The following is a 23,199-nucleotide window of genomic DNA, read 5'->3' as shown; positions in this document are numbered from 1 at the left end:
CATAATCAATCTTAACATTCATATTCACATGGAATATATAACATACATTATCTTACGAAGAACAGTACACAAATGCCTACCTCAAAGTTGAACCACAAATTCTTAAATCATTCACCAATGTCTATCTTCACATCATAATCTGAAAATTTTATCACGCTATCAAAATCATAATTTACTCATCAATACGAAAATAACAATCCCCATATTGCACCATTGTGCTTCGGATCTAAAAATGACACTAAAAACCCCAAGTGGGTCCCACTTTTGAATATCACATTTTTGTGGTCAACCTAATGTTCATATATGATCAAGGAATCATAACCCTCAAGAATGGGTGAAAACCAAGCTAATTTAGGGCTAAAATCAAGCCCGCGAGCTATTTAGGCATTTTGGTCAAGAAAACACTAAAATCCACCACGAAAGGATTGTAATTTTACCTCAAATTGGAAATTAATTGTGAAAATAAATGTTAATCAAGCTTTCAAGTCACCCAAAAGTCTCGATCTTAAGATATCTCACTCTTTAGGATTTTTGCTCTCAAGAGATTAGTGAAAAGTGAGCCAAAATCGGGCAAAAGGGGACTATTTATGCCTATACCAAGTAATCATGTGTTGTAATCGTACACCCAGGTGTAAAATCGCACTATATAACCTCAGAATTAGATGTGGCGATCTTTACACCCTTGGTGCAATCACATTATCTCCATTGAACATCAAATATCAACTGAAACTTGGAAATTTTTCAAGTTTTCTGTAAGGCCTCAGGATTCATTTGGAATTCAATATACACAAATGAACTTTGTAACCACACTATATTTGATGTTCCAAACACAATGTCAAAGTCATATTTTCCATTCAATCTTATTTCTACCAAATATGGGTCCCACACTCATGTTTTTAATTTTTTAACTTTTCGACCAATAGGTCAAAATGAGCTCGGGTGCCTCAAGACCCAAACAAAAGGTCTACCTAGCCTAAAATCAATATTTTGGAGGTTATGGCATAGTTGGAATTTGTATGCGAGATTGTTTTACTAAAATTTTTGGCCGATGGCTATTTGAAACCAACGAAGAATTTTAAACAGAAAATTGACTCTAAAAATCAAACGAACTTCCTAGTGACCAAACTGTAAATCCCAACAAGTAATAAATGACTTGGGGCAACTATAGAAAATCTCTAACACTAAAAATAAGTTAAAATATTAAAAATGACCTAAAGGGTCATTACACATCTTGTTGGAAAGACCATGGCAATATAATCGGCCGACTAAGCATGATGGGAGAACCAATTGATATTCCTTTGAAATGAATAGTTGGAAGTTACACTACATCCTCTCTCACCCTCACAAGTAAATGAAGCCCATCAAAAATTAAAGGAGTTGATGGAGAAAAGAAAAAAGGTGAAAGAAGATAAGACCATTGGAAAGGAAGGTGGAGAAGGTGAGAAAGTAAGAAAATTAAAGGGAAATGAACAAATGGTGATGTTGGCTAGAAACAAAGATATCTTCAAAGAGCATGATGACAAAACACTCATGCTCCATCTAGTTTTAACACTAACCCCCCATCTACTTATTTTATTCCCTATTCTATCTGTCTTTTTTACAGAATTATAAAGATGTATTCCCCAAGGAACTTCCAAAAGGGTTACCCCACTTCGGGTAATCAAGCATCAAATAGACTTTGTATCGGGTTCTCAATTACTAAATAAAATGGTATATCAAACTAAACCTTTGAACACTAAAGAACTTCAAAGACAAGTTGAGGAACTCCTCAACAAGGGGTACATCAAAAAAAGTATGAGTCCATGTGCGGTCTCAATGTTGCTAGTGCTGAAGCAAAATGGGACATGACGCATGTGTGTTGATTGTCGAGCCATAAATTAAATAATGTAAAGTATCGCCACCTAATTACCCATTTTAATGATATGTCTGATGAGTTGAATGGCTTATGTGTGTTCTAAAAATAGATCTTAGGAGTGGGTACCACCAAATCTGGATACAATCGGGTGATGAGTGGAAGACCGCATTCAAGACCAATTCTGGTCTCTATGAATAGATGGTCATGCCTTTTGTTTTTATCAATTCTCCTAGTAATTTGATGCGGTTGATGATTCATGTGATGAAACTGTTTATTGGAAAATTTTTTGTGGTATACTTTAATGATGCCCTAGTTTATAGAAAATCCCTTAAAGAGCATGTTCTATATTTGCAAAGTGTGTTTGAACTGCTTAGAAAAGAAAATTATATGTCAATCTTGAAAAATTCTCTTTTAGTGTGACTGAAAGTAGTGTTTTTAGGATTTGTTGTAAGCTCAGGAGGACTCAAGGTGGATGAATCTAAGATTGACTCCATCAAGGATTGGCCAACTCTAAAATCCATTAGCAAAGTATGAAGCTTCCATAGGTTGGCTAGTTTCTATAGGATATTTGTCAAAAAATTAACACTGTCATCGCGCCATTGACTAAGGTGATCCAGAAGGGCAAACCTTTTAAGTGGTGTGATAAGCAAGACAATGCATTTAAAGCTTTGAAGGCTATGCTTATCTCCGCTCTTTTTTGCAATTACACAATTTCAATAAGATGTTTGAAATTGAATATGATGCAAGTAAAGTAGGAATAGGTGTCATCTTAATGCAAGATAATAACTATTGCCAATTTTAGTTAAAATCTTAAGGGAGCAACTATAAATTATTCCACATATGATCTAGAGTTATATGCCTTAATTAGAGCCTTGAGTAATTGGCAACATTATTTGTGTCCTAAGGAGTTTGTGATTCGAATCGATCATGAATTCTTGAAACACCTCCGAGCCAAATATAAACTCAGTAAAAGGCATGCCAAGTGGATTACTTTCCTAGAGACTTTCCCTTATGTAATTCAATACAAAAAAAAAAAAAAAAATATAGTAGCCGATGCATTGTCTAGGAAATATGTGCTTATCTCTACATTGTCATCTAAATTATTGATATTTGAGTGTCTAAAGACGATGTACCCCGAGGATCCCACATTTTTTCAAATCTACCAAGATTGTGAAGAATGGGGTAGGGAAAAATAGATCAAGAATAGGGCTTCCATACCCTATTCCAAGTTTGATGGAATCTTGTTCAAAGAAAAAAGGTCATGTGTGCTCTCTAGTTCTTAGAGAGAGTTATTTGTGAGAGAAGCACACGATGGTGGTATGATAGGTCACTTTGGAATTAAAAAGACCCTCGGAATCCTAGAGGAACAGTTCTATTGACCCAAGATATGGAATAATATTTTTAGAGTTTGTGGCTAGTGTATGAATTGTAGAAGTGCCAAATCGCGCCTTCTTCCTCAAGGATTATACACCTACAACCATTTTCCTATGCCCATGGCTTGACATTTCCATGGATTTTGTTTTAGGGTTACCTAGGACGGGGAGAGGTAAGGATAGCATCTTTGTGGTGGTTGACTAATTCTCAAAAATGGCTCACTTTATACCATATCATAAGAGTGGGGATGCACCTAATGTAACCTCATTATTTGTTAAACATGATGTTAAATTTCATGGGGTTCCAAGAATCATTATTAATGATAGGGACTCTAAGTTCCTTAGTCTCTTTCAAAGGTCATTGTAGGGTAGGCTTGGTACGAAATTGCTTTTCTCAACGTCGTGACACCCACAAACCGATGGTCAAATGGAAGTGGTAACTAGTACTTTAGGTTATATTCTCCGTTCCATGATTAAAGTTAAAATGGCTTCTTAGGAATATTATCTACCCCTATTCGATTTTTCTTATAATCGTGTTATCCATTCGACTAGTGGTATGATACCCTTTGAATGTGCTTACAGTTTTAACCCACTTAGCCCCTTAGATCTCACTCTTTTGTCTAGTGATGTTGTGATAAGCTTAGATGACAATCAAAGAGAGAAATCAATAAAGAAGTTACATAAAAATGTGAGTCTTCACCTTGAGAATAAGAATCATGAAGTGGCAAAAAAAATGAACAAAGGTCGAAGAAAACTTTTTCCTGAATCGAGAGATTGGGTATGGGTATATCCCTGAAAGGACTGGTTCCCGACACAAAGGAAAGCTAAGTTGATGCCACTAGGAGATGGCCCCTTCTAAGTGCTTGAGAGAATAAATGACAATTCTTACAAAGTTGATCTCCCTTTGGATTATCAAGTACACAACAACTTCAACATATGTGATCTCTCACATCTTGATGTTCTAGAAAATGATTACCCAACGGATTTGAGGCCAAATCCTTCTCAAGATGGAGAGGATGATATGATTCTGAGCTCCTAAAGATCCTTTCTAAGTTTCTCAAAATCGCTTACTAGGAGCCAAGCCAAAGAACTTCAAAAATTGCAAGCTATGTTCATCAAAAGAGAGGTGTTGGAGTTTGTGTTGATACCTACCAAGGGATACTATGCGTTGAGAATTGGTTTAGGAAGCCAAAATAATAAGGAAGAAGGCGGACTTCACTGATTTGGTGCGACTAAGGGTGTGATGTCCTGCCACCAAGGCGACTGGCCATCCCTAGAACGGTCCTAGGAAGCCCAAAGCAGTGGCTTACTGGTGCAAGGCGACGAACAGAGAGACTGACTATCACAGGTGCAACTGGACATCCTAGTGGCCATCACTAAAAGGCAGAATGTCCACTTCAAGGGATTTTATCATTTATTGATAGGGTCACTTTTGGGCCCTTGCTTAAGTAGAAACTCTTAGGGTTTATTTTCATCAGTTTTTGTTGAATATTGAATGAATATTGCACTTGAGAGTGTGATTGGTGAACTTATATTGAATGTTTGTTTTGTAATGGGGGTTTTGAAGGCGTTGTACCCCTCTTGGCCCACGTAAGATATTTGATGTTTGAATCTATTAGATTAAGGATTTTTGAGTTTGAAACACTCAATAGTTCTTAATTTCTTAATAGTTTCTTATGCCAATCCTTCTATCTTATATCTTGAATCGATTATTCTTAGTTTTCGTAGTTAGTTCCTTGATTTTATAGCTTAGATTGCATCAAGAAGTGAGTGAAAAATCAAAAGACACTAAATGAATAGGACGAATGTAGGGAGAGGCTGGTGATAATGGAGAAATAAGAGGGAGAAAGAAGGAGTTGAATATATCTGGTATTAGCTCTTGCTTCTTTTCTTGGTACTTCAATTTTGGAAAGAGATAAGAAAAAAGGAGACTATAGGAGAAAAGTTTTTTTGTTTCTTTTTTTAGTTTTTTTTTTTTTTTTTTACTTTAATGGCGTTTCTTTTTATCATTGGTTATATTATTCATTTTATGACAAGTGATTTACACGCTCTAAACCTAATCTCTTATTGTGTAATTTGTGTTCATTTGACATAGTTTGAATATAGTTGAGGTGTTCCATAGGTGTAACCATTACTTTAGGTGTTTGAGTGAAAAAATCGAACAAGTTCAAGAGGCTGCTTATATATTATTCCACTAATATGTAAAATTTACTAAAACACAATCAACCACCATAAAGGTTATATACCATTTATACCTATCAACTGAATATTGTATAAAGTTAATGCAAAAATAATTTTGTTATTCATGTATTAAATTGGGCCTTATCTAGTAATTAGGGGTGTCAATGATACGGTTCGATGGTTATTTTATAAAATTTATATCATTTCAATTTTTTGATTATATTATTTTATAGAACCAAAACTAGACTATCGGTACAATTTAATTAATTTTCTATATTTTTAAAATAACATATAAAAGTTAGAAGATGCTATCATGTATTCTTACTTGTATATGACTTTGGCAAAAATTCTATCGACATTTTTATTGTCTAAAAGGTGATGAATCAAGAAGTCATAAAAGAAAATAAGAATAGAGGTTCATCCCATTAATTTAAGGTAGTCTAAAACAATATTAAGCAAAGTGTAAAATATAATTTACATCACATGAGCAAAAATAAATCAATCAAGATGAAACTCAAAACGGAGTCTGCTTACATTAGGTATCCAATAAAAGAATATAAATCATAAGAGAGTGAAAATATTTAAGAATTTGTAGCTTGTTATCCAATACCGTTAGAATACTATTTTTTACTAGTCACTACTCGAGAAACGAGATGCTAAAACGAATTTAATTTTGATTGGAGTGATATAATATGTTTTGTGTTGGGACATTGAGTGTTAATTACGTTGCCGCATGTAGTCACTTCCATTACCCGGATCTAAAGAAATTCTTTTAATATTTTATTATTGTTAAACTTAATGTATTAATATGGTTTACATGTATATTAAATTGGTACGGTTCGATATTTTTTTAGTTAAGTTTTATAAAATAATAAATCAACCTAATCATTCGATTCAATTATGAATTTATATAAATTGTAGATTTTATTAAGATAAACCTAAAAGTCGATTCTGGGAGATTCAATTCAATCAGTTAAGCTGATTTTTCAAAACAATTGACACCTCTACCGGAAAGCAAATGTCCCCTAAGTGATTTTAACTTATGTGCAATTTTCGAATTCATACTCTCCTCTTTCATCTTTATTTGTCCACCTTTTTATTTTGAGAGGTCCAATAATATTTATCTAATTTATAGAGTCAATGGATAATTTACATGTTTCTACTCATTTTATCATTATTATTAAATATGATTTACTGTCGAATATATTTTTTAAAATATTGAATTTATCATATTTAAAAGATAACATGATAAAATTATTCCTCTTTGTACTACTTTTTAATCCTTATACTAATAGAAAACTAAATAAGTAAAAACGTAAGGAGTAAGAAAAATGATCATTTATTAACTGATTTGACAAGTTAATAAGATTACCGAATTCCATAATGACCTTAAAAAAGTCTTCCACGAAAAACAATGTCAACAATACTCATGGACTTTGAATTAAAAAGCACAAATAAATTGTTTAATTAAGTAAGAATCTTTTAAATTTTTTAAATTAGGTGGGAGGGATAAATTTTTTTTGAGTTTTTTTTTTTTGATTTTTTCGTTCGAACAACTTATCCCAGTTATAGAACAACCTGAATTATTGTTTGATAACTTTGCGAAGTTGTTTAACAACTACCAAAGTTATTCAATAATTGTGCAAGTTGTTCAACAACTAGGCACAAGTGTCTACAACTGCACCTAGTTGTTGAACAACTTAGCGTAGTTGTTAAACAACTAATAGAAGTTGTTCAGACAATTAATGTAGTTGTCCCACAACTATCTCAGTTGTTCAAGAGATTTAGGAACAAATTTATGGAACTCACTTATTCCTTTTTTAAGTATAAATAACATAAATACCAATCTTTTTGAAAATAATTAACCTCTCTTCCACATTTTTAATTACTTTACGTTTTTTTATATGTTCGGATTTTTGTAACATATTTTAGATAGTTAGGAATTTTTTTGTAATATTAAAAAACATAAATTGTATATTTGCCTAATTTTTTATTTTTTATTGGAAACTTGCCAGCCCTTCTGGCTTATTTTTCTAAATACTCATGCCCCTAATAAGTAATTTATGACCTGAAATTGAAAGTTAACCATCGGAACTACACTTTTGCCTGAAATTTATGGCTTCCGACTCCGCCACCGACCAGCACAAGCAACAGCAGTCCGGCGGAATACTCGGGTGGCTTTTCCCCTTTACTAAATCAATATTACCGGCGAGGCGTAGACTCCGGCTTGATCCTTCTAGTAATCTCTACTTTCCTTGTGAGTCCATCGCTCCTAAATTCCCTCTCTACTACTCTCACGAGTTTATTAACATTCGAAATTACTATTTTATTGCATTTTAAAGTTGTTAGATATGAAGATGAAGAAGTGTTATTGTTTGAATTTTTCTTTGAAACTGTTTTGCCATCATTTTCTAGTTTATTTTTCCAGTTTTTTCGGTTAGATATAAAATTAAGAGTTATAACGGTAAAGAAAAAAAACCTAAAATATCTCAGTTTTTTGAGATATCACCAAATGTTTATTGAAAGACATCTCAACTATCAGTTGTTCACTTTTACTACCTGAAATACCTGAACTATAAGGTGTGAGTTGTTCAGGTAGGAAAAGTGAACTACTGATAGTTGAGATATGTTTTAGCGGCTTTGGAGATAGGGGTTAGGGTGGCAGGACATAGACTATGATCCCAAATCTAAGTTCCTGTTCCCTGTGTGAATGCTTACAGCCTGTTTGGATGGTGGTTTCCCATGGTATGGTATGGTATGGTTACCATGGGAACCATGTTTGTTTCCATGGTTTTCTAAAAATGGTGGTATGGTATGTTACTATTCCATGGTTTGATAACCATGGAATGAAGCAATTTATTGAACCACCAAATTGGTGGTGTGCCATGGTTTTCATTTCTCTTTTCCAACTATACCTTTATATAATTTTCTTTAATCCTATTTTATCCTTATCAACAAAATACATGCTAAGACTACGCATTTGTTAACAAGATCGAAGATTGCAGGACTTCCTGTTAGCAATATAAAAATTCAAAGAGTTAGACAAATGATTATAGTTATTTAGTAGTAGTAGTTTTATTGCCAATAAAAACTCAATTCGATCAAAAAAAAATTGAAAATTGAAATGGAGGGAAATAGAGTGAATGCACAAAAAGCATATACATGGAAGTGATTTTTGAACTCTAAGATACATACATGTATACCAATTGTTTTATTGATTGGGAAGTACTTCCCGATTGCATTAGTTTGCGTTCGTCAAACCTTTGTTTAGCAAATACCCTTGTGAATTTGGCGTCTTAAAAGGATCATCGGGTAGCTATGAGAAGCATCAAGAAAGAAAGGACAACTGGTTACGCTAACACTAATATGGATAAAAGAGTTGATATCTCAAATGTATTACAATTAGAGGCATTTTAGTAAATTTACCTGTTACCATACCGTACCATCAAACCAAACAAAAAATTTATTATTAAACCGCAGTGAACGATATAGGCCATCCAAACATGGTACCATACCATACCATACCACACCATACCATACATTATGAAATCATGGCAAACCACCATCCAAATAGGCTGTTAATGGGGGCTTTACAGAAGTTGCTCCCACTGCCATGGATTCTTTAGTTTCGTGTTCTGATGGTTGATTGAATTAGATTCCTTCCTCGGATTGAGCCAGTGGCAAGAACCAAATAAGGAACAAAGAGAGAGGCGCAACTCAATTTCAAAGGTTAGGGGCGATAGACACTCGTATAGCGTGAGATGTTTGGGAGAAAAGCCCCATTTCATGGTGCTTTTGTTAGGAGTTTCCCCTTAAATCTTTTATTAGTGTAAAGTTAGAGCTAGCTGGACCTAACAGAACTTTCCACTTAGATCACACCTGGAATGTATTTTTCTATTTCCGATGAACGTTTAGTGATAGTTCAGGTAGGAAACTAACACACCTGATAGTTCAGGTATTAAACTCAAAAAAGAAAATAATCCAGGATAATATAGGTGTGTTTTTTACCCTTCACTCTAAAATTAAATGATACTTGTCATGTATGGAGCCATAGCAAGTTATGGGTTCTGCAGAATCCAGTAGTTTGGCTAGAATTTTGTATTTGTGTTAGAAAATTCATTTCATATGTACAAATAATATATTCAAAACTCAGTAGGTCCGGGGGTCTATCGGAAACAGCCTCTCTACTTCTTTGGAGGTAGTGGTATGGACTGCGTACATTGTACCCTCCCCAGACCCCACGATGTGGGAATATACTGGGTTTGTCAATTTTGTTGTTGTAGTAGGTAAAGCAAATTGTGGTTCAGAACCCATAAACTCTGTTTACTAGCATAGGGTGGAGTATTGAATACTAACAATTAAGTGATATGTAAGTCGGAGTTGTGATATTTGTAAAGCAAAATGGTTTCTGTCCATAAAAGAAAGGAAGATACCTTTTGGTGGAAAGTATTTTCTTGGAAAAACATATCCATTATTTTAGGTAATTAAAATCTAAAAATTGATTTTATCAAGGAAAACATTTTTCCCATGTACCAAATAATATAATTTTCATGTTTGAAGAGCTGAAATTCTGTTTGAGCTAGGTAATGTTGGCAATTAAGATAGAATGATTGTTGCTGTTTTGCTTTTGTGTTCTGAAGATGAACCGGGAAAGCAGGTGAAGAGTGCCATAAAGATTAAGAACACAAGCAAATCTTATGTAGCTTTCAAGGTAAACTACTTTTGCCTATTTCTTATGTTTGCGACCTTTCAAGCTTTTGGCATTTAGAAAAATTGCTGATTTTGAATTTTTAAGAGTTGAAACACAGTCTCATTATGAGGTGCCATTATTTTTTTACTGACTACCATTTTTTCACCACATTTTGCACATGGTTGATTACTGTTTTATAACTTGCTTAAGTAATAAAATTTGTGATGTGTCTTGCAGAATTAGATTTGAAAATATTGCACATGGTTGATTACTGTTTTATGACTTGTTTAAGTCATAAAATTTGTGATGTGTCTTGCAGAATTAGATTAGGAAATATTGCACATGGTTGATTACTGTATTGTAATCCATGTGGATGATAAAATATAAGCAGTGGTTTAAGCTTCTAAGTCCTTTTTGAGTTTTTAAGTTTCTGTTCCTTTTGAATTTTTAAGTTTCAAACTACTGCACCAAAGAGCTGCTACATGCGACCTCCCGGAGGCATTCTTACACCTGGTGAAAGCCTGATTGCCACTGGTATTAATCTTTCCTCGCTTTTATTTCAATTAATTTTATATTCTATTTGTTTTGAGTGGAAAGAAGATATTTGTTTTTACATCTTCCATTTATTTTTTATTATGTATCCGGTTGTCAGTTTTCAAGTTTATTGAGCAACCTGAGAACAACGAGAAACCTATCGATCAAAAGACCAAGGTAAAGTTCAAGATCGTAAGTTTGAAGGTGAAAGAAGGAACTGATTACGCACCCGAGTTGGTAAGTTTATCAAACTTCTAGGTCTTGAAAATGGCAAGTTTCTCTATTAAACTAAAATTCTTACGCTATCACTGTTCTTGGCTTGTATGGATGTGTACTTTCTTCTGTTATGCATTGAACTTGTTACTGACAGAATCCTGTTTATTAGTATCCACGTAAAGCAAGTTTTTAAACTTGAAGGAAATGAAAATCTCCAGATGGATTGGTTGGATCATGGTTTTGAACGTACTTTATATTGGAAGCCATTAAGTTTCTTGTTTCCTTTCTAATCCGTGTATCTTCTTTGGGTAAAATCCAATTCAATTTGCTCAAAGATATTTTAGAAACAATGATTTATAAGCCTTTATAATCTTTAGTGTTTAATAAAAATAGTACTTTTTTCATCAAATGTTTTGAATGTAAATAAGGGAGCTCCATCAAAGTTAATAACTGAATATTCTATGAAATGCTAACAGCCTGGCACATTGACATCTTATTGGATAACTGTTTCTTTCTAATTGCCATTGAATATATTAGTAATTTGTTAGGTGATTGTTTCTTTCTAACTGTTTTTAAATATATTACGAAGTAATTCGTTAGATGAGATTACAAGCTCTGTAGTTGATGCCCTTTAGGTAAGAGACAAATCTGTTTGCTCAACAGTCTAAAACCAATTGTTGCTGGCTATATTCATATGGTGTAATTTCTCTTCATCTTCCATGCACTTATTTAGGAGATGTTCTAGACATTTTGGTTGGGTTCTAGAAAAATGTAGATTGCTGCAAAGTTTTTTCTGTAGGTGATGCCTGAAGGATTTTTCCCTGAAACCTTCTCTTGGTTAAAAAAATATGAAGTTGCAAGAAAAGAGATGCTTTGTTAGTATCAATTCATTCCCTGAATTGAAAATTCTTTGATGGAATCTTATAGAAATGCGTTTATAATCCTATCTAAACCATGGCCTTTCATGTGTGTCTACATATTTATGTTGTTCTTTGCCAGGAAACCGATAATGATTTATACAATGAAAAGCCTTTGAGACATAGGCTTGATGTGAGGCGCTAATCTCAAAAGTTCAATCAGCTAAACATCTTAATATTGGCTTTTATGATAATCAGAGTGCCCATTACCAAGATTAGAAACTTCTCGGAACTTAATGATATTTAGTTGCTTCTGCAATCTATTCCGAATTATAATTTTCTGCCTCCTCTGTTGCCAAACAAAAATGAGAAGGATAACAATGTCATACATAACCCATTTCTTCCCAATTTTTCGGTCAAAATTTTTATCATTCTGGATATGAATGGTTCTTTTTTCCTTTCATCATCATGCGTTACTCCTAGGAATGTAGTCATGGGAGAAACTTTGTAGTGTAAGAAGTAAATCATAGGTCACAACCAAAACTAACATGTGGGGTTTCCGTTGCCCTTGTATCAAATATCTGGTTTGTAGCAGAAGTAATAGCTCTTGGTGGTGTAGCCCTCATTGGTTTGTTTTATGCAGTTTGATGAACAAAAGGATCAAGTCACTGTTGAGCGTACTCTAAAGGTGGTGTTCTTGGACCCTGAACGCCTTTCTCCAGTAAGTGTTAACCATGTTATATTTGTTTGTCTGTACATTGTGCTAATGGACAGTCTCCAACCAAAGTAATTTGAATGATTAAAGGAACTGGATAAACTAAAACGTCAGCTGGCCCAAGCTGAGGCTGCAACAGAAGCTGAAAAGAAACCTCCAGTAGACACAGGTTCAAAGGTTGTGGGAGAATGTTTAATAGTAGATGAATGGGTAAGTGTATCTGCTGTTTGTGTAAAGACATGAATCATTCTATGTCCTGACCTACTTCATTCCTCTAACAATGTGTTTCTCCTCATTATGCATTATAGAAGGAGCGGAGGGAGAGATATCTTGCTCGACAACAGGTTGAGGCAGTGGATTCAGTAAAGCCGTAGAGAGTGTTTTATGTAAGTGCATCTTTTTCCAGAATAGCAATGTAAAATCAGATCCACACTATACTTGCCTTGCCTTGGATTGATGGTAGAGACGGGCGCAATGCTTCATGTAAAGAAGAACAATTATTGGAGATTTAAGATTGTATAAGATTAGAAATAATTATATTTGGGAAAAGATACAAGTGGCATGCTTAGAGAATAAACTGCGAGGCACTTGATATGAGATGTTCTGTATAAATCTCCAAATGTACTGATACATAAGGTGGGGCAATATGATAATTGGAGGCGTTAAAAGGAGATTTGCTACACCTAATTAAAGTTGTGTAAAAAGTATCTGTCATGTCTGCTCAAGAGGTTTCAATCTCTTGGACTTCATGCGCGTACTTAACAAGGATTATAACACAACAGAAGGAGGTGATACACTAACGCTTAAGTAGAATACACTTCAAGTCTGTTCATGAGGAATTCTTATGGTGGTTAGGGATTTGTATATTAAGATGGAACAAGTGTGAGTTGTAAAAAAAAAAAAAGGTTGTTTATACAAATTCACTGGTTCTACAGTTCCATTCATTAAATCTGAATTTCTGGCAACGTGAAAATAAAATCATGAAATTTAGATGGAAGATACTTCGTCTTGCCCTCCGCATTATAAGAGGATAATAGGTAAGTAAATAAAATTTGCTAATACTAAAGCATAAGGGCAGGTTATTCTGAAGCAGATTCTGGATGCCTGCTCCTGGCGTAATGAATTACAGAACTTTAAGCAGCACAGTTTTGAGCTGTGAAAAATTAGAGCCCAAGTAACTTTTAAGCTAAAATAATGTTTAAGCACTTCTGTAGTGTTAGGGTGGGAAAAAAATTGAACATTTATTTTAAGCCACAAAAAAAAAAGAAAAAATATATCAAAAGCCATAAATTAGAATTCTTAAAGACGCTTAAGTACACTGTCCCGCTCCAGTTTGTGAGACCTTTTTTAAATTTAGACACAAGGTAACTTAAATTTCCTGCTTTATCGTTAATCTCAAGTTTTTACAACCACATGAATGTTATGATGTGTTTAAGACTACAAATCTCAGAGATCATTTATTTCTTAAACTCAATTCACGTAAACTGAAAAAGAGAGATTACTAGACACCACATTAGAAGTCAAAATAACATTTGTGCATGCTAGGAAATGAATGGATAACCGGACATATATATAGACGGCGGTGATGTAGCAAGAACATTTCTTGTCATGTGCTCTTTTCTCATAACAGAAAAGAATAGCTAGCAAGTCTCCTTAAAGCAAAAAAAACTATATTACTGCATAGGCATTCCACAGAAGGATTCATCTGTTGCTCTTTTAAAAATCAAAGTCATCCTGATTAGGCTTTGGTGAAGTGAGCAAAGCCGTATAAAGCCTGAGCCTGTCCTCCGTTAACGAAGAACATCGAGACAATGGTCTTCTTGGTCGAATAAAGGACAATGATGTGAGTGTCAACCGATGTCTATATCTCCTCCAAGCCAACTGAATAGCAACGGCCGCCCAAGTTCGCCATCCTGGAGAATAATACCTTGCGCTTCTCTTCACTTTCTCATTCACAAATGTGTAGCGAAAATGCTGAGTGACGTACTTGACATCGTCTGCTTCGAGCCCGAAGGCTTCCGTCGTCTCGAGAGTCACTAGTGACGATGAAGACGGCGGTAACCGCTCTACGAAGGGTCTCCGAAGGCACCTGTTGGGCGAAAAAGTGAATGAAGAACACAAGATTTAGGCTTGAAACACGTTAAATATAGGATTCCCCTTTGCAGTATTGTTGTGGGATTGAGTGCAAAAGTTTCTGGGAAGTCAAAAGGGCTTATTTTAAAATTTTAAGGTGTTTAGCCAAGCTTTGATGAGAAAAAAAATAAGTTTTTCAAACGTAGAAAAGGTAAATATTTCTCCAGCAGCTTTTTGGAAGCTTTAACCTAACACAAATTTTTTGGTTATAATATTGACATAAGTGTTTTTCAAATTGACTAGTCAAAAATGAAAAAATACTATTGAAAATATTTTATTCATGTTTTAAATCAATTGAAAGAGTACCATGAGAGAAGTTCGTCGCCACTGAAGTTTCCGGGGCCTAACATGCAACAGCTTTTGACACCGTCTCGAAGTACTTGACTGCTCTGCAGATGGCCTCTAACTATGAACAACATTCTCTGAACTGGATCACCTTCTCTTGTTATCTTTCAGAAAAAACAAAACAAATGTATAAAATGGTCTCAACTCCTGGCTACCTTTCTTTTCAAAAAAAATTATCGACTAATTAATACAAATGTTTACATTACATTTGAACTTACTGTTTCCCCTTTGGTAAAAATCAAGGACTTGACACGATCACATATGTTCTCCAGGACCAAGTTATCCATATGTTGAAACAAAGGCACCTGAAAGAAATGTGTGCAAAACATAATTTGTTTGGGCAATAAATACGGATGATTCTGGCACAGATATGTTGAGTTGATGGCATAAATGATCACTCAAATTTACTTTATTTCATCAAAGTCGATCGATTATCTTTTGTAACAAAAATAACATAACTACTCTCAAATAAGACAGAAAGATACTGTGTACACATGATTTTTGTCCCTCCCCGAGTTTAATATATTTTCCGGCATTAAATATTTTAATTTTTGTCTAATATTTATCTTAGCTTTTATTTTATTTTTAATAAGTTTGGTTTAAAATAAATAAAAAATAATAATAAATAAAGTTACATTTTTGATATATTTTTATTTTAAATTTTTAATTTTTATTTCTTTTTGTTTTTAAAATAATACGAAAATTCAAAAAATATCTATTTTACTTTTAATTTTAATAAATAGGCTAGCAGTTTTATTATTCTTATAATTATATTTATTTTAGACTATTTATAGACTTTTATTATATTTTCTTAAATATAAAAATTAATTAACATTTTTTTATTTATATTATTATTATTATTATTTATTTTATATATTTTATATTTTAATTTATTAAATATTATTATTACAATTAATAGTAATAAAAAATTTTTTTAAAAAATTCAAATCCTAAACTACCAAACCTCTCTCCCCCTTACCTGTTCCCCCAAAATTCCTTTAGTTAAGGAAATTCCCTCATCCTCAGAAGAAAAAAAAAAAAAAAAAAAAAAAGGAGACGTACATTTTGATAGAACAACACAGACACGGGCATTATCAGACACTGAGAGAGAAAAAAAAACAGAGCAAAAAATCAAAGATAAAACATAAACTGAGAGAAAAATATAGAGTAAAAAAAGAAAGAGGGAAGGAAAAAACAAAGAGAAAATAAAGAAGAGAAAGAGTCGAGATTTGAGTATCAGAATTATATTTGAAGTTTTCAGTGACGACATTCGAGTTCCTGCTTTAATTTATCAACAGGTTCATATTCAGTTCTATTCCTTACTTTTATGTTCGACACAGACTCCAAAACATGATTATAGAATAGTTCTTAATTTAGTTTTGGTGGAATTTAAAGATTGATATCGTTACGTCCAATATATATCTTTTACTGTATGTACAAGTGGCTAGTGGCTAGTTTGATTATTTATTACTATCTAAAATATAAAAATTCGTTCATGTTTATATTTGACACCATGTTAATCTTTGCTTAGTGATTTTGTAAGCTATTTATTTTATATATTGTTTTTGTTATTATAAGCTTGTTTATTGATAATGTTACTTAAATGACGATTGGATTTAAATCATTGATTATCGAAAGTTGACTCTTTATGTTGGTTGAAATTGTGAAGAACTATGATGAGCTTTGAATTTTATATTAAGAAAAGATTAAATTTTTCTTGAAAGAATATTCGCAAGTTTAGTTATTATCATTGATTAGATTAGTTAGCAGTTTAAAATTCTTAGAATATGGTTTCCTTTTAAACACAAAAATTAGATAAGGATTTGTTAAGATAAGTCAGTCTTTACATTTAAACTTAATTTTTTTTTATTTTATTTTTTTTCATTCAAGTTAAACTTTTTAATAGATCTAAAATAATTATTTTTTTTAAATAGATAAGACTTTATTCATATAATATGGTTATTTTATTGTACATATTTTTATTTTATTTTATTTTTGTAAAAAAAATATTTGTTTATCATATTAATCGTAGTGGACATGTTTTCGGGAAATACTTTATTACAATTTGTTTCGAATCTTATTTAAGTTAATCTGGAGTATTTTGTAGGCTTATTAATGTGTTAAGAATACTAAGTTGTGCTAACTTATTGATTTGGTTTAATTTCTTAGTGATATGCCGATAATAGATTTTCAGGCCTAGAAAATATTTATAACGAGAGGCTCATTAATTAATGCGACGTAAAATAAGATTGGTTACGAGAATTTGTTCAAAACCTGTCACAATAAAGAAGAAAATAGTCAAAAAAAAATTATAAGATAAAATTGACTAGAGTTTACAAGAGACAAAACAAATGCCTTTGACGTTAGATGAGTTTTAGGCACGTTTTAAAGTATTTGTCTCATTTAAGAATGCGGCGTACGCATCTTTATGAATGTTTTAAAATAATTCGAAGATGCAATATTGCACTTCGACAAAGATTGTTATAAAATTAACTTATATCGACTTAATCTAAGAATAATAGACAAGTTTTAGTATATTAAAAATGAGTGAATCAAGGTCTTAAAACATAATCTATCAACATAGTTTAAGTTAAGTATAAGTTGATAAAAGCGACCGTAATAGAACCACGGGACTCAAGGAGTGCCTCATACCTTCTCCTCGGTCAACAGAATTCTTTATCCGGTCTTCTATTTTCGTGGACCAATAAAGAGTCATTTCCTTTTTATTAGGGAGTTAATAAGGTGACTTTGAACACCATATCTTAATTCCTAGTGGCGACTCTGTAATTAAAATAATCTCTATTCAATTGGAAAAATCCTTCTTTCGATCCTTCGAGCAAAAAAGGGGTGTGACATCTCGGGCGACTCTGCTAGGGATAATCAGAATTCGAGCTTTTAATATTGACTTTTAATTGCTTTAATTATTTTTGATATTGTATTTGTTGGCCTTATGTGCTATTTGTCGCTCATTTACTGCTTTGATATTGTTGAACTATATTACAAACTGTCTTCTCTCGAGCACCCCTTTGAGTCTCTAAAATAGGATAGGAGGAATGCAGCGCATGTATCCTATCATATTTTTGAGATAGTCGAAGTACCAAGGCACCTGGTGAAATTTGTCACATATGTTAGGCGAGGTTCGGATTAGCAACAAAAGCGGAGTGGCACTGCTATCAAACAAGTTGTCCCTCCCCGACTCGAGTGTCCGCTCGAGTAATCCAGTCTAGACACCTATCCCTATTAGGCTAAACTTAGAAGAACAGAAAACTCAGAATACGGTTATCCCTATTAGGTTTCGTTTTATTTGCATCATGTGCATTTGACTTAACAGGACTTGGCACAGGGATCGGGTCTGTCTAGGACAGATGGCCCTCTTTATAATAACCAACATGTGCATTCAACATGCTCTTTGACATTTATTTGGAAGGTCATTTGATTGTTGACCGACTTTCGGCAACTTGGTGAAACGCAAGAGAGTATTTTATCCTCAAATTTAACGAATTATTTTCCAAAGAAATTAAAAATATATATAGTTTTTCAGGTCTTCATGAACTACGAGGGTCTCATTCTCACTATTTAGAGGGATTCGTAGGAAGCCTTTATTGGGGTACGGCCCTATCTTTTGAAAAATTATTCATAGATTTATTGAAAAATATTTTTAAAATATAATTACTTTTATAATTATTTTTGGGATAATACTCACAAAAATACCTGAACTTTGATCGGATTTTCAGTTGAGTATACTGAATTTTGCGGGGGTCTTATTACCCCCCTATACTTTTTTTTCATATTTTGATGGCATATATCTGCCACTTGGACCATTGTGTGTAAGTCACACGTACTGAGCGCGTGAAATGTTAAAAAAATGCTATAAACCTTTTTTGTCAAATAATTCCTCAATTTTCAATATAAACCTTTATTTTATTTTTTTCCATTAAAATAATACTCACATAATCATTGTTTTCACTCCACATACAGTGAAGACCACTAACTATACACACACCCTGCCATAGAATTGAGAGAGGCGAGAATCGAGAGAGGGAGAGAGAATCTAGAGAGACATTGAGAAATTGAGAGAAACAAGAGAGGAAAACAGGTCGTTCCTCAATTTTCCGGCGACCAGGGCTCGCCAGAGTTCCGACAACAGCCGAATTTGGGAAACATAAACTACTGATTTTGTGATTTGAATAAAATTATTGAAGAAAGTTTTCGATTTGAATTTGAAATTTGGAAAAAAAAATTCTTAAAAAAATAGTATGAACTAAATAAAAGTCAAATTTTAAGAATTAAGAATCAAGATTTTGGTGAAAAAATGATAAAAAAAAAATGACGATTACCTGTGTTGCTTGTAGGAGAAATATGAAATTATTTGTAGTATTATCAATATTTTGGAATTATTTATAGTATTACCATTGTTGTTTGTAGGAGGAATATGATTGTAATGGTGAAAATGATGAAATGGAGGGAATATAGTAGTATTACCATTTTGAAAGAGCGCGTGTTTACACCTCCAGCTGCCAAAAACTGAGTATTGCGTTTTGGGGGGTTAATAATTCCACTTTAAAAAAGTTTGAAGGGAAATTAATTCTACTTAAAAAAGTCTAGGTAGGTAATAGGACCCCCGCAAAGTTCAGTATGCTCAACTGAAAATCCAGTCAAAGTTCACATATTTTCCTGAGTATTATCCCATTATTTTTCCAATCCTCAAGCCCAATTTTTATATATCTTAATAGCTCTAAATCATTAAGGATCATGAGACTAAGTTTTTATGAAATAAAAATATATATAAATCTTAATAGCCTTGAACCTTTAAGGATAATGAGACTAAGTTCACATATATTTCACGAACTACGCACACCTGATTCTCACCTTAATGAGATACGTAGGCAACCCATGTCGGATTTGGTGATATTCTTTAAAAAAAAAATTGAAAATGTCAAGTTTTGACACCTTTGCTATCTCAAAAATCAAAATAATATTAAGGTGGTTGATTTATGGCTAAATTAGCATCTCACCAATACAACACCTGGTCTAAAGACCAGGCAAGATGACCCACAAAAAATAATATAGGGCCTAAGATGAGGTGGTGTAGACTGTTAGAAATGAGGAATAAAAAGAAATGGCTAGAAAAGTGAAAAGTTTGGAGCAAAATATGAGAAACATGCAAGTACTGGGAAAGAAAAAAAGAGTTCCTTAAGAGGATTTGTACATGTTTCATAATGTTCACTTCCCTTTAGAGTCCAAAACACGAAAGTTGGACATGTACGAGGGTCATGGTTATCCTTCAGCTCATCTGAAAAAGTTTTGTAATCAATTAAGAGGAGTAGGGGGAAAGAGAAACCGCTGACGGCTTACTTTGGAGAGAGTTTAACGGTGATGTCTCAATGATGGTGGAGACTCCATTAAGGCCGACGTGCAAATCAGTGGCTAAAATATTAAGTTCGGCAATTTGAAAGGAGTTTTGGTAGTCTGTTTTGTTTTTCTTTCTGCTACCCGAATTATTTTAAGTTTGTAGTTCGAAATCTATCTTTTCTTATTTTATTATCATTTCTATCCAAACCCTTCTATCTTTCCGTCAACAAATGTGTGTCCTTTTTATTTTTACTTTTCAATATATATTGTTTGATTGTCTTTTTTTTCTTTAAAGAGCTCTTCTATGGTGATTCTAGTGATGTGACATGCATGTGGAATTCACAGACTGATCTTAAAATCTAATCTAATTTTGAAACACTTGATCAAAAAGATGGAGTTGAAAGAAAAAGCATATAAGAAAATAAGTAAAGTATTGAGATGTTTGGTGATCAAGTTAAAGTCTCACTTAAATAGATTGGGGCAATCACTTTGCGAATCAAAAAATGACTAGGTCATTAATGAGAAAGTCCATCTCAACTTCTTCAAATGGATCAATCAAAGGTTATATAGTCTTCATTTTCAGGAGAAGCAAAAGAAAATTAACTTCAAAAACGCACGAGTCCTTTAATGGGAGGAATGTGAATACAATTGAACCTTTCTGTTTGATAAGTACATGAGAAGTAGTGACATACGTACTCAGTCAAGGTTAATATTAAAAAAAAATATATATGATCTTTATGTTCACTCTCAGATTGCATGTTAAGTGCTTGCATTTTTTAGGATTGATATGACGAAGGCATTTTATTCTGCTATCCAAATGTTGTGTTATGTTTTATTATCCCTTTTGATCTTTAATTTTATTTTATTTCGTACTCCTCTTTTGGAATCAAAATAGTGTTTGAAAAATAAAAAAGAGGGTGTCAAGAAAGATAGAGTCAGAAAATTGTCAAGAAAAAATGTCAAAAAGAAAATAGAGTCAGAAAAAATGCCAAAAAAAAAAGTGGAGTTGAAAAAAAAAATTCCAAAAAGAGAAGAATCAAAGAAAAGAAAAATAAGAGAGTCCAAGTTCGATTAAAAGAAAATGAAAAGCAAGAGAATGACTTGTCTGAACTACGTTTGACTTGATTCTTGCTATGACAAGATACGTAGGCAGCCCTACTCTGGAGTTCGGTCCAACTAAAAGAAAATTCAAGTTACCCATAATGAAATAAAACTGGGACAAAAGCTAATTTCCTTAAAGAGTCGATTTCAAAAGTTGTATGCTTCATCCAATGTTATGTAAATTTTTTAGCCTCATGCCGCGCTTTCTTTCTAACTCTTTCCAAAAGTCAAGTTACGACCAAAGATAGACCTTCAGATCAATCTTTGAGAATGTCAAGGCTAAACATGTTATGGGTGCATGATATTTCATATTTTGGGCGTCGTTTTCTTTCAACAACAACAAAAAAGTCTTATTAGTGAAAACCCTCCTGGGCACCACAAGACGACACAAGTTGTGAGATCAACAAAAAATGAGAGTTTTATTGGTGAAACCCTCTTGGACACCATAAGACAGCGGTGAGTTGAGAAAAAAATAAAAATGAGATAGGCTCGTTGGCAACAACCCATTGAGGTGCCACTAGCCAAAAAAGGATTGTATTTGAAAGTAACAAGGTCAACAATGCCTCAGTTTCATATTCAATAAAAGGGCAAAAAATTGATCATGATTAGTGTGGAAAGATCAAGTGGTTTAATTCAAAATGTATGTCATAATCATTGGAATCGGTTACCACACTCAAATAAGCTTTTCTTTTTTGTCGTTTCGAAAAATAGATGCTTATTGGCTTCTTTTTTTTTTCTTTTTATTATTTTTATTTTTATTTTTGATTTTTGTGTCTTTGTGGTAAAAAAAAAAATCACAATCGTCATCTTTCACGTATTTTTGAGTCAAATGAGGAAGGACTTCAAAATTTGCTACCAACTCATTCAGTTGTGCAAAGCAAGACAAAGGACCGACACACAAAAATAACATATTTTAAAAATAAAGAAAGGTACTCGAGAATGCTTGTCATCCGACAGTTTTTGGACTCATAGAAGTATAAAGGGTGTATTTGAAGTTGAATCTAGAGGCATCATGCAAGAGAAATATGATTTGAGTCAAAAAAATTTGGTAGTCAAATTTGGGGTCGAAAGTATGACAAATCAACAATACCTATCAATGATTTTCAATGGAGCTGAGCATCGCAAGTGCACAATCGATCGCCTCAATAGCCAAATGCCGCAAATCAACCACCGCATTTTTTTAAAATTTAAAATTTCTTTTTGTATGAAACAAAAACACATGTTACCTTCAAATCAAGGGCTTCAAAGCCTAAATATCAAAAGATGCAATTCCTCACTTTTGAAAATGCAAGAGGCAATATTGCTACACATGTTTAGTAATCACAATTATGGTTAAAACTCGTCATCCATTACTCCTAGAAAATGCACTTTCTAGTTGAGTCATTTAACCCCTAGAAGATGCACTTCCTAGTCTGGATAATTCAAGATTCATTTGTTTGGTAACGCACTTCATAACTTGAACATTCACTCCTAGAAGATGCACTTTCTAATCGAGTCATTTCATTTAACCCCTAGGAGACGTACTTCCTAGTCAAGGTATGTAAGTTTTCATGTGTTAGGTAACACATTTGCTAACTTGAACCTTCACTCCTAGAAGACGCACTTTCTAGTTGAGTCATTTCATTTAACCATTAGGAGATGCATTTCCTGATCTGATTAATTCAGTTTTCATTTGTTAAGTGACACACTTCCTAACTTGAACTTTCACTCCTAGAAGACATACTTTCTAGTTGAGTAATTTCATTTAACCCTTAGAAGACGCATTTTCTTGTCTGGATAATTTAAGTTTCATGTGTTAGGAGACGCATTTTCTAATTTTGGTCATCAATTTTACTCTGAAGAAACAC

General features: G+C 33.2%; 2 protein-coding genes across 7 annotated transcripts in view; one reads left to right on the top strand and one right to left on the bottom strand.

The window, feature by feature from the left end:
* Positions 1 to 7,301: 7,301 nt before the first annotated feature.
* Positions 7,302 to 13,092, top strand: LOC107852303 (vesicle-associated protein 4-1). Its single transcript, XM_016697368.2, has 7 exons — positions 7,302 to 7,666; positions 10,050 to 10,120; positions 10,552 to 10,633; positions 10,752 to 10,870; positions 12,350 to 12,427; positions 12,512 to 12,631; positions 12,730 to 13,092. Exons 1-7 carry the CDS (start codon positions 7,525 to 7,527, stop codon positions 12,793 to 12,795), a joined length of 678 nt encoding a protein of 225 aa, XP_016552854.1. The 5' UTR covers positions 7,302 to 7,524; the 3' UTR covers positions 12,796 to 13,092.
* An 878-nt stretch (positions 13,093 to 13,970) lies between these two features.
* Positions 13,971 to 23,199, bottom strand: part of LOC107852302 (cyclic nucleotide-gated ion channel 4) — a 66,945-nt gene continuing 57,716 nt past the window's right edge. For 3 of the 6 annotated variants that reach the window (XM_016697366.2, XM_047397108.1, XM_047397106.1), the window contains 3 exons: positions 15,118 to 15,204; positions 14,861 to 15,003; positions 13,971 to 14,510 (listed from right to left, as the gene is read on the bottom strand). In XM_016697366.2, the coding sequence (XP_016552852.2) occupies positions 14,138 to 14,510; positions 14,861 to 15,003; positions 15,118 to 15,204 (603 nt within the window). In that variant the 3' untranslated portion in view covers positions 13,971 to 14,137. Of the gene's footprint in view, positions 14,511 to 14,860; positions 15,004 to 15,105; positions 15,205 to 23,199 lie in introns of all 6 variants that reach the window. The other 3 variants (XM_016697365.2, XM_047397107.1, XM_016697367.2) reach the window with 1 other exon arrangement.

Source organism: Capsicum annuum, chromosome 9, assembly GCF_002878395.1.
Source record: "Capsicum annuum cultivar UCD-10X-F1 chromosome 9, UCD10Xv1.1, whole genome shotgun sequence".
Classification (NCBI taxonomy): domain Eukaryota; kingdom Viridiplantae; phylum Streptophyta; class Magnoliopsida; order Solanales; family Solanaceae; genus Capsicum; species Capsicum annuum.
The sequence above is the reverse complement of the archived record's forward strand: the minus strand, read 5'-3'. Positions and strand labels throughout refer to the sequence as shown.

Excerpts from the sequence above, each read along its gene's own strand:
- LOC107852303 (XM_016697368.2), top strand. The coding sequence starts at position 7,525 with ATGGCTTCCGACTCCGCCACCGACCAGCACAAGCAACAGCAGTCCGGC. Across the intron at positions 10,871-12,349 it reads CTGATTACGCACCCGAGTTG|TTTGATGAACAAAAGGATCA; the intron begins GTAAGTTTATCA and ends TGTTTTATGCAG. Across the intron at positions 12,632-12,729 it reads GTTTAATAGTAGATGAATGG|AAGGAGCGGAGGGAGAGATA; the intron begins GTAAGTGTATCT and ends TATGCATTATAG.